The following is a 12,590-nucleotide window of genomic DNA, read 5'->3' as shown; positions in this document are numbered from 1 at the left end:
GCGCAACTAGTAGCTATTAATAATAATCGATACGACTTCCAATCGATACACGTTAAAGTTCGAAGGTGAATGACCTCCGTCATCACATACATACATTGAAATCAATTTATTATTTTCAAACAACGAAGAGAAAATTTTAAAACGATATCAAAACATTCTTCAGTATTCAGCTAATCTCAGCATCAACAAAAGACTATTGTCTCCTCTCAACACATTGTCTCAATTTAAATCGAACCAAAATGAATCACTGTTATTATTGGATACTAAAATGTGTTGAATTCAAATTTTATTGTTTGTAATCTTATGAAACTGACCGGCCCGTATTGTCACAGGTCGGACTCGCTTCAAGTCGCGGTAATCGGAGGCCGAGAGCGATGACTACTGCGATGGCGGCTCACCAGGAATCGATACACGAAAGACTGCAGGCTGGACCGGAGGAACCCTTGTATCTGCACCATGACTCGACCTGGAACACGGAGAACTCCGACCACCAAGAGGAGCACAGCACGGACATGTCCCCATACTACAACATGCCGAAAAGGAACAAGCGGAAGAATTTCAAGCCGAGGTGTGCTCCTAACGCGACGACGTTCTCCGACGACTCGAACGGCGCCAATTGCGAGACGGGCTCCGTGAACGGCAACGACAGGACCACTCCAGAACAGGTCGAGGACGAGAGAGATGGAGCGAGCTACGCTAAGATAGGAGTCAAGAACTTTAGTCTATTAAAAGGCGGCGCGGTCGACCTGAGCAGGCGACTTAGCACCGACTCAAATGAAAACATAGAAACGAATTACCAAAATAGTTTATCGGACGATAAGAAAGTCGATTCGTTCCAGCGCTCGTACATACACAGCCTGCAGATGAACAGGGACGCCGACAAGGATCGTACGATATTAAACTTTAGTAATTTACAAAACAAAACCTTCTGTGCCAAAAATCCATTCGCTATATCCCAGTTAATTAAGACGAACTCTCCGCCGAGGAGACGGGAGTCCGATTCGGATGACGAGATCAAAGGTCAGAGTATCAACGTCAACGAGAGACTCGAGAATCAGGACGCGGTCGAGAATGAGGTACAGCAGAATGGTGACGCTTCTAACGCAAGCAATAGAATCTTAAGGGACTACGCCATGAATACGATGAAGGAGTTACTCGGAATCTACGGGCTATCGTCGAATGAAGTAGCCGATGCTATAAGTGGGCAGATAAGAGCGTTGGAGGCACTTCAAGGTAAGATGGTATTCAATATCAACATAATAATGATTCATGTATTTTTTTCGTTTCGATAATGACATATGATGTCTCTGTCAGGCAAACCGTTCACCCAGCTGCCTTTGAGTCTGAAGCGACGTCACGACTCTGGTGACGGTACTGACAGAAGTTTCCGGAGGTCGTCGTCGGCTACTGAAGACGAGGGGTCGACTAACATTACACCTCCGAAGACACCAGACAACGATATAGAAGCTCAGAGGTGAATACTATTAAATAACACATTTATTTAAATGGTTAGAACGCATGTATCTTAACTGATGATTGCGGGTTCAAGCCCAGTCGAGCACTACTAAATATTCATGTGCTTAATTGTTTATCATACATCATAAGTATGAAGTAATTATGAAAAAGTATTAATAATTGTTTGTTATTTTGTCAGGCAAAGGGCGCTTCAGATTATCAATCAACAGTCAATGAGGCTATTTCGATCTCAAAACCAGGAGGAGGAAGGCAGTTCTGATGATGGAGACCAAACCTTGGATCTCAGCGTGTCCAGAGATACAGATGGACAGGTATTAAAGTTGTAAAACGCTCATTATTTATTTTTGTAATTATAATTAAGTTCTAAGATTTAATTAATATAAGTTTCATTTAGGTTTTACAAGCTATTTGAAATCGTAGTTTTATAAGGTTAAACTTGTGTAAAGTATAAAGTAATTTCTACCAACAAACCTGATAAACTCTGTAATCACAATATTCAACATTTTATTACATTAAATATATATTATGTGACACATTATAAATATCTAAACAATCGATTTACTTATTTTATAATATTTTTACCCATAGGAACAGTCGACAACATCGAGCGCCGGCAACAGCGTATCGGAGTTCGAACAACAAAGTATATTGATGAGGAAAAATCTCGAAGACTTAGCTAACTTACAAATGGTTAGTTCAACTATGACTATATAATATATAACATATATATTATATATTTAATTATGGACGTTTTTATGTTCACTTGTGTTAAGTCAGTTTGAAAAGTTTTGTTTTAATTATTAATTATACTTGCTGATAATAAGATTACTAGTAATATATCGATGTATGAGATCACTGGTTCAATTCTAAATTTAAATACAAAATTCTAATTAAAAATTAATAAATTTCCGAAATGACTTAACTAATAACACTATTCATAAAAGTTATAAGAAAAGTTGTATTTATGTTATTTTTTTAATCTGTAGAACTTCTTCCAAAAACAATCGATGATGGACGGTGATGATTCACAAGAAAGAAAACTCCAGGCGAGCGGTAAGTGTCCTTTACTAATAATCAAGCGATTTTCGACCTTAAATTAACCACTACATGATACATAGTCCAATAACGCTATATAGAAAATATAATCACAGCAAATACCTCCATGTCTCTATTAAAAAATGAATAAAGAAATCAGTATGTTATCAATGTTTTTTTATAACTGGCAACACTCAAAAGAAAATATATGTCAAATAAATAATAAATACATTTTATAAATAATACTTTTTTTAATATAGAAAATTATTATAGCAATATGTGAAATATAACATAGTATTGAAAATAGTTCCGAAAATTATCTTCAAAAACATACTTAGTTAAATTAGAGTTCGCAACATAAACCAGCCACATACATAAATAAATAGAAATACAGTTAATTATCAGGCTAGTGTTAAATAAAAGAAAACCTTAGGATTGTGTAAATACGAGAAAAACGAACCAGCCTGACACATATACGACGATAATTGGTCTAATTCTCGCTGAGAGCATAATTAGTGTCAGCATGCTTAGATTAGCGGACATTACGATGTATAAAGTTTAAAACAACAAGTAACTTGCGTTACTCCTTGACTCCTCAAGTTACCATCTTAGTGGCAAATCCACCAACACTTGTTGACTTCCAGGCAGGATATACAACATACATACATAATTGTATTTAACAAACATGACTATTTTTTAAACGTTGAAAAATAACTACTGAATTTCTTGCCAGTTCTTCTCAGTGGAATCTACTTTCCAGTGGTAGCTTTAGTAATTGTAAAATGACGATTCAAAAGTGCTTGTAAAAGCCTACTCGAATAAAGTTTATTTTGATTTGGTTTGATTTGATTTGAATAATATATCAACATGCCCGTAAATTACCCCATGCTGAGCAAAGGTATCTTCTCCCTTTGAGAAAGTTAGAAGGTTAGGTTTCCTCACGATGTTTTCCTTCACAACTGCAGACAAATTTTAAACACTAATTAAGCACATGGAAATTAATTTGTGCTTTCCTGGCAAGATAAGTCGAATTAAGTAAAAACTAGCAGTTATTATACATTATTTATTTAAAAGCTGATTTGTATATTTGTAACGAAAATTACATTGAATTATCACGAGTTGAAATCTTTTGATTGAAGATAGAATTTAAAAAAAACATAACATACATGTTTTTATAATTATATTAGCATAATTGCTATGTTGTTTAATTTCAGCGTTCCCTGCTCAAATTTACCTATTCTATTTTTAAAAACAATCTTAACATGTACTATTTCATAATAGGTATTTTTTTTTATAAAATATAGACGAACAACATTATCGTTCGAAATACAAAAGCAATTTTTTTTAAATTGTGTATGTTTTGTGGGTACTTTCCAAATACAATTAATGATGAATGAATTATTTATTTTTTTAGATAAAAAAGGTTTTATTTATTAAAGCCTAATTTAATTATACAAAATTCAAAAATGGAATTTTATCTTTTATCGACCCACCAGTGGATTTATTTTATTTTATGCATTGCAGTGTACAGTGAATAAAAAACCACTAAACATATAAAATCCTTTAAAAAGTCCAGTAACAAATCTCCCGCTTCAATTGAAACGAGCAAATAGTGAAACGTAACTGTTCCAATAATTATATGCACCACAAACATAATTAAAATATAAGTTCGAAAGCACCGCCACAGTCTAAAATATTTTACCACAAAACGGTGGATTCTTTACACGTATCCGTGAAATGTGACATGCCACTAATTTATTCTGTGATCGGCTATTTCGGCTGTTTTGTCTTAATTATCGATTCTAAACAAATATTTGTCCGTTTGGACGTTGAACCTGGAGAGTTCTGTGTTGAATGATATTCATTAGTAAAACAGAAAAAAGTAAAGTAACAGCCTGTAAATTTCCTACTACTGGGCTAAGGCTTCCCATTAAGGAGAGTGTTTGGAACATATTCCACCACGCTGTTTCAATGCACATGTGGCAGAATGTCGATAAAATTAGGTACACGCAGGTTTCATCACGATGTTTTTCTTCATCATCGAACACGAGACGAATTATAAACACCAATTAAGCACATATATATAGTAGTACTTGCCTGGGTTCATAGGTGTTCCATTTTTAAATTCAATTTTTTTTAAATATTAGACGTAGGTATATAAACATTCATCCTTATAAAATTGTATCATTTCTCTATTCATAAAAATAATAGCGTTTAAATTTAGAACACGACGATAGATTAAACAATACTCAACAGGCCATGACGTGTATAAGTGGAGAAAAAACTGTTGTAAATCAAAGTTAGTAACGAGGAAAAACGTTGAATTCAATCCGGCTAGTTTTAGGTCCCTTCCTCGACGGCCCCCAGATGTAATTGTGGAAACCTCAGCTTTAATCTCCTCAATAGAACGAATTCACTCAATTGAGTCCCGCCGTTGGGAGCGAGTTAATATACTCCCATTTCGTAATGCTTTATATGACCCAGTATTAGGTCATTTATATGTGTATTTTTGTCACGCTTTAAATTGGTAACAGTGTTAGATGCTGTTAATGTGATATGGACTGGGCATTATAAAAGACCTTATTTTCTGTTTCGGATTTTCGAATTATTTAATTTAATTTGGATAATATATGTTGTTCCAGTGATAAATAAAATCAATTTTGAATTATTCAACTATATATTTTTAGTCATTGTCTTATGTTTGTAGTGAGCCTTATTGAATTAGCTGTTGGAAACATCTTAATTAGAAAACAGTTTTCTTATAAATAATGTTGCAATCTTATCGCACAGAGTTTAAACAATACAGTTTGTTAGTTAAACTTTTTGAAAGTTCGTTTGTCCTATTTGTGAGTCAATTTATTTGAAGGCCGACTTTGAATTGTCCAAAAGACCAAAACGAGAATCTTATTATTTACGTTTTGTTCTCTTATTCGATATAACCTAAATTCTTATTAAGTCATTGAAATCAGATAACTAATAAACTACTTATATTATGACAGACAGACGACATTTATTTTACATATACATTATTTACTCAAACAACGGATATGCAATTTCGTTCGTACGACAATTTAGTCTTAGCCGCCCGTCTGCGCTCCCCCTAAGCTAAGTTTCCGAGGCCGGTGGGGCACGCAATAGGCAAATAGTTTCCCATTTACCGTATAATAGTTCGTTCCATTGCGTCCGGTGCGCGGCGATTTGCTCTATTGTCGTGAGACTGCGGTGCTTTGTAACACCTGGGAGACTAACATCGATTGTAGTTAGTCTTTGAATCTTATTTACAAGCTTTAAGGATGACTAAGATAACGTTTTTAACAGCCCACAAAAAAAAATTGAAAGCTTTTTCCTTAACTTACATTCGTCATTTAAATGTTGTATTTAGTTTTAATGTTTTGTCAACGCTACAAATTTCTCGATTCGATATAAAACATATCGATTTTATAAAACAAAATCGATTTATTCGACGCACACTAACGCAAACTTCACACCTATTTCTAGTTACAAGTTCTGAATTCAAAACATGATCCTAGACACCGAGTGACTATTTAGTCAGATTCATTTGCATTCTCATTCATTCCAGACTTAATGAATTCAGGGCTTTCTAAGAAATTAATGTCAAGCACAATGTCACTCACAGCACAATCGTTTTAATATTAATCGAGTTTATAATTCTATACTCGGTATTGTCGCGTTCAATTTAAATTGATTTCATAATATCGTTCGTTTATTTTTGAATTTGAAAATAGAATTCGATGTAAAATCTATAATTTATTTTGTTATTTGAAAATGGAATGGAATATCAATGCACTATTATATAGTGAACATTTGTCGTGTTAATTAAAAAAAAATCGTACTGGATGAGACACTGAGGCTTCCCTACATGCAATACACATACAATTTTAATTTGTGTTCCAAATACAAATATCAAAAATTAATTCGTATTATTAAAATATATTGAAGTAACATCTTTTAGTTTTCTCTGTAATCGAATCTGTAACTAAGTGATCCATAATAATATTATTACATAATTTTTCAAAAATCAGAGATTAATAATCAATTGCGTCTATACTTCCCACGTTTTCCATCTCACTCGTTCTATGATCGGATTTGATATTAAATATACAGCTGTCTCGCTCTAACTGGCCCCGATACGAACCCGAGGCGATAAAGCAATAATTTATACTTTAAAATTGTTAATTATGGTTATTAAAACACTGCTTCTATCTTGTCCGATTATTAAGTTTTCTGAATATTTATTATAAAATATTAGTTTCCGTACTAAATAAAGATTTGTATTAGGGTTCCGTTGGACTATAACAAAAACCTTTACTTTTTACATATATAACTAACTTTGTTATTTAAAACCTATTAAGGTCCCACTGTTGGGCCTTTCCCCTTAAGATCGCTCGTTGTTTCGCTCCCGTATTAGGGGTTAGTTGTTAGACATTAATTGGTAACTCTATGCCCTTAGGGTCTATGCTCTATACCAAATAACATCGTATTAGGTTTAGTTTTGGCTGTGAAAGAGCAACAAACAGAAAGATAGAAATACTTTCCCATTTATAATATTAGTATATTTGTTGAGTTTAATTTATTATCGTGAAGAAATTAGAACAAAAAACCACCATACGGAACCCGCATACAATAATCATAATACATATATTTTTAAATAAAACGAATGATATCACATCCTTTTTAAATCAGGCTCTCGATTGCTTCGTAATCGATTTATCAATCGATAGAGCTTTTAATTAGTTATCGATTATAATAATCACTCCTCCGTATCGATGTTTCGACTAATAAAACGATTATCAGCGGAGGTCTTTATTGTGTTGTAAATCTTGCGAAAACAAGCTTAATAATAATTATATAAGTAAAAATTAAAAGTAATTTAAACTAGAATAATTTATTGCGCGTTTCCCGTGACCTTGCTTGCATTGTATTTTACTAGTAGTCGCCCGCAGTTACGCTTGCGTTTAGTGTGTTGGTTGTTGTTGTCTTTCTTGGTGCTCAAGTTTGCTTCATACCAAATTTCATCAAAATCGGTTCAGCGGTTTGGTCGTGAAAGAGCAACAGACTGACAGAGTTACTTTCACATTTATAATATTATATATATATTTTATTTCAAATGCGTAGATTGACTTACAAATGCCGCTTAATGGTACTTATCATATGGGTGCTAGTGACTATTTGAAGATATAGTTTAAAGAAAAATACTTTGACTAATCGTTTTGTTAGTAAAAATATAATAAACAACGATCTCGACTAACCGAAATCAAATTTCAAAACCATTTCCGAAACACTAAAAATTTATACTTACACAGTTCTTAAATAATCTAGATCTTTGATAATTAAATAGCTTTCAATAATAATCTCTTTATTGTTTCCTAAGACAAATTCGGAGATTAACCCACCGTGTTGCTTCAATGCGGCTCAACGTTATCTCTTCATTTCCTTTAGCTGAGCACGTGTATATAAATTAAGCAATTAATTCCACTGTTATCGAGATTTGAGATAAATTATCGTCTTAAAAAATACCTATTACTTGCTGTACGTATCTATGGGCCTATACAAGTTATATTATTATGATATAAATCTGAACAGTTGTTTTGTGTATATGTGGCAATTCTACTCATATTTTATATAATAACACCATTATTTACGATAACACTACTCGCATTAAGATTTGAACTTGCAATCATCATTTAAGATACACGCATTCTAACCACTAATACAATGATTTACAAAAATTATCTTTACGAAAATATAATATGGTAACACTCAAAAATTAGCTAACGCTCTTAGTAGCTTGAAACTGATTTTTGGCAAATTTATAATTTGTTCAATTTTTCCACCAAATAGTTTTAATTTCACGCTTGAAATTTCCCTAAACAACCGGTCCGTTACTGGTTACATCTGATCAAGATACAAGCTTCCTACAGAGAGGATGCAGAACGATCGTTTATGCAACATGTGTGTATGTTTCTTTGTTAATTAGCATCGTATCCTCTTCATAATGGAACACGAGATGCATGGACGCCATTTAAATATAATTCCAAACATATTTTCATTTATACCAAAAACTTATTTATCGTATGTTAATTTTCTCATATATTAAAGTTGGCTTATTAAAAAATTGGCGACGAATTGAAATGTTACCGCTGAACAAAAGACTGACGATTTTCTTTTATTAATTTTCATTTTCAAAGTTAATAAAAACTACTACTAATTGAATAATGATATATGTAGTTATATAAGATTTTAAATTAACATGGTTATTTTTATTATTAAAGTTATTAATTTCGCGATATTTACCATGTTTTTTATTTTTGTTCGGTGGAGCTCGATATTTCGACATTATCTACGAATGTCTTGTTCACGAGACTGAACATGGTAAATATCCCGAAATCAATAACTTTAATAATGATATAGTTAAATTTAGCCTTAAATTTTAAAAGGAGAGTCAATTGACTCGTATATGTAGTTTAAACTGTCTTGAGTTAAGTTTATTGATAACTCTTATTATTCTTATAACTATAACCTTATATAATTATAGTTAACATGTTTATAAGTTAAAATCTAGATTTTTACTAGGTACCAACATTCCGATTCAAAATTCATATCCAACATACGAATAATCAACGATATTGTAATCCAGGATTCACTAGCGATTGTATGTATGTATAAAACTAAAAAAAAGACTCACACCTCCATGGATTTAATACGCGTATAATTTCTTTGTGGCACCGCGCAGAATGTGAACAGACGTCATAAAGTATGCATTTCTTCCTATGCCTGCGTGTGCGCAGCTCACACACACAACGCACCCACACACGCAGAGGTCCCTCAACATAGCCCGGAGTACTTTTTTTGTTTGTTTTTTTTTTTTTATGTATTAAGCCAAGTTCATTATGCGATGACCTTTATGAGTTGAATCGAAATAAAGCATTTAAAAAAATAATAAGAAATTGAATACATATTGTGTTATGGATTTTCTCGTCGATCTTTTGTTATTTTTTAAATCTGATTCAATGTGCATTTTAAAACTATACTATAGTGATATCAGACCTAGTTTTTAAATGTATATGCTGTGGATACTCTGTGAAAATTCGATAGGTTTTAATCGAATGCAGTGATAGTGATTAAAGGTATATTTGTGTGTAATTGATACGGTCTAAGGTAACACACACATGCAAAGGTCCTCTCCATGTGAAAAGTACATGCAAATAAAGCTCGACGCACACACGCAAACGATGACAATAACTCAATCGTACGCATCGCCTTTGCATATTCATTTGGCTCGCATTTTGTATCTTTGTATAAAATTATAATGCATTATGTGATACGGCGATGCTTCGTCCTTTTTGTTACAAAAAGCTATTTGAGGTGAGCGTTATTATTGCATACGAGTATTAAAACGATACCGTATATGGTCCTTGACCATGTAGGTGAGGTGTTTTGATCGTTTCTGGAAATTTGATTTAATTCTTTGAAATAAATATTCGAGATGGCAACAAATTTTAAGTATCCGATCTATTTACTTCGATCACTTTTGGGTAACAGGTGATTTAATTTACGATTTGTAATGTTAATTGAAAAATGACGTATGTCTTTGAATCTGTCGAATGGTTTGAACCCGGGTACTGGGACACTTATTCCCGGGTCATTTGATAAGTAGTGAAACCGAAGCTCAAGATACACTGGTTATAAAGTTACAATATATTAACAGATTCAAAAATACATTAGAATGCTTTAATTTATTATAACATACAGTATTTAAATCTGATTTAAATCTACATAATAAGTAAGCTACGTCTAAAATCTTATCACTAAGCATCCATTATTGAATTAGACTTAAGACTTGTTTGTGTCTTGATTAAAAAAAATGCATTGTTCTTATCACGTGATACAACTGGCATAGAGCAAAATTAACATTAGAAATGGCACTATATATCGACTAAGTTAAGCAGCACATAAAAATTTTAGAGCTGTCACTCTAATATTTTGCGACTATTCATTATGTGATATTTAAAAAAACAACTTAATATCTGCTAATAGTTAATAAATGTCAACTAAAGGTCTAGCTAGCTGGCATAGCGGACTATATTTATTGTTCATGGAATAATAACCTCCTTTTTTAAGTCGGTTAATAGTTAAGCTATTTTAATAAGCGGATGCCACTTCTATAATATACATAGCTCTATGTTTGCGGTCCCGAAACATGGTCGAGATAAAAAGCTGTAAAATCGGAATGGCGTCGAGGATTTTCGATTACGTGTTCTGGCTGCAATAACTTAGGTTTCTCCGAATAACTTAAGTTTGCGCGGAGTTAAATTTTATTTATTTACGACCCAACGGAAATATAAGAAAACAACATCGTTTCACGTAACTCTTTGTAAAATTAATTCGCGGTATTTAATATTGTGTTTGTTTTTTTTTTTTTAAATTTCAATGTTTAGTGTAGTGATCGTGAATCTTTTGGTAAAGATTCGATTCGCATTAATTAATTGGATTTATAGAAGTGATGCGTCTTTGGAGATGATGTGATTTTTTTTTATAGTAAAATTTGGATAGATAGCTTTCAATGTAATTCATGAAGAACTGAAAAAGGGCTATCAACTCAACTTACAATAAGTGAAGAAATTAACTATTATAATAATTATTACAATTTGGAGTCTACGCAGCATGTCTTTTTCCATACTTCTCTGTCTGACGTCATATTCTTTCCATATCGACTTCCATACAATCCATCCATCGTTTCTTTGGTCATCCCCTGACTATATCCATCCAAGTCCAAGATCAACATCTTTTTCACAACACGGTCCTCATTCCTCCACATAACATAGCTTTACCATGTTTACACGAAAGGTGAACATGAGATTTTGTCTTACAGAACAGCTTAAGTGCGTTCAAGGCTAGGCCATCTTGCCTTCTTCCTCTGAGCCTAAACGAAATACTGATCTCTCATTCATCCCACTCCTTTATAAGTGAGCATCTAGATCAATTTCACTAATAAAGTAGGTGTTGAAACGTCCGTTAGGGCGTCACGGTAGCATGCGTAAGCGATCCCGTGGCGCCCGCCGAAAGACGGAGAGGGTACCGCTGGTTTTTTAGTGGGTAAACCCGGTGTGCTTGGGCGTCAGTCCAGGGCTCCGGGGAGTCCCACACCCCCCCCCCCACTTTCCATCACGTGGGGGAAGCGCGTAATGCGTTTTTCCAGCGAGACAAAAAATATTGTTGAAATATTTTCGAGTAAAATCATCAATGTCAAAAGATTCACACGTAAAGTTCCTTTGGTACACGTGTCAGAATCGTAATGGTTTATTATGTAAATTTTATATGCCCTACGTGATACGCGTTTAGCGAAATCGTTCTTATATTTATAAGAAATTACTATTCATTGTTTATTCAACAGATCGGAGATAATATTTAGTTGTTCTGAGAAATATTACGCGAAACGATACATTACTTTATATGCCTATGGCCTGCGTATGCGACTTTCAGACATTATGTTTTCAAGTTATGATTTAAATTTTATTCAGTTTGATTAAAAAAAAAATTAAGCGTATTTTTATGTCAAATATCAATAATTACAGTACGTTATATAATCTTTCGAACACATTTTCTTGCTAAGCACAAAATATCCCTAACATACGCAAAAAATTTAGTATCTGCCAATCCCGGTGCTTACAGTATGAAATGATAAATCTTCATTCCAAATTTGATATTCCTAGACTCAGCAAGTTTCAAGATGTTTCAATCATTTATACAGATAAATAGATAAATAACTTTGATAATTCATAAACATTGGCACAATTTTATATTAAAGTTTGACATTTGACAAATACAGGGCGTTTAAATTCGAATTAAGATTGTGTGGAATTAAAAACAGTCGAATCGATTTTTTGATTAATCGGTTTAACTCGAGAAATGTAATAGCTCGTTCGAATCGAGAACATGTTTCGATTATCAGCTTGAGAATCGATTCAGAAACGAATTGGACTGTCTAAAATGAGTAAAGTCATATATTTTTCAATGATGAAAAAAATTAAAAGATATGAGAAGTAATAAAGTAAAAG

At 33.0% G+C, this 12,590-nt stretch overlaps 1 protein-coding gene across 7 annotated transcripts in view; it reads left to right on the top strand.

Moving 5' to 3' along the window:
• The window catches only part of LOC124540469 (zinc finger protein castor homolog 1), an 84,075-nt gene that overhangs the window by 56,437 nt on the left and 15,048 nt on the right, over positions 1-12,590 (top strand). For all 7 annotated transcript variants that reach the window (XM_047118068.1, XM_047118069.1, XM_047118073.1 and 4 more), the window contains 5 exons: positions 333-1,233; positions 1,315-1,474; positions 1,655-1,787; positions 2,065-2,166; positions 2,463-2,529. In XM_047118068.1, coding sequence (XP_046974024.1) covers positions 375-1,233; positions 1,315-1,474; positions 1,655-1,787; positions 2,065-2,166; positions 2,463-2,529 — 1,321 coding nt within the window. In that variant the 5' untranslated portion in view covers positions 333-374. The remainder of the gene's footprint in view (positions 1-332; positions 1,234-1,314; positions 1,475-1,654; positions 1,788-2,064; positions 2,167-2,462; positions 2,530-12,590) is intronic.

The sequence above is a fragment of the Vanessa cardui genome, chromosome 25 (genome assembly GCF_905220365.1).
Source record: "Vanessa cardui chromosome 25, ilVanCard2.1, whole genome shotgun sequence".
Classification (NCBI taxonomy): Eukaryota; Metazoa; Arthropoda; class Insecta; order Lepidoptera; family Nymphalidae; genus Vanessa; species Vanessa cardui.
The sequence above is the reverse complement of the archived record's forward strand: the minus strand, read 5'-3'. Positions and strand labels throughout refer to the sequence as shown.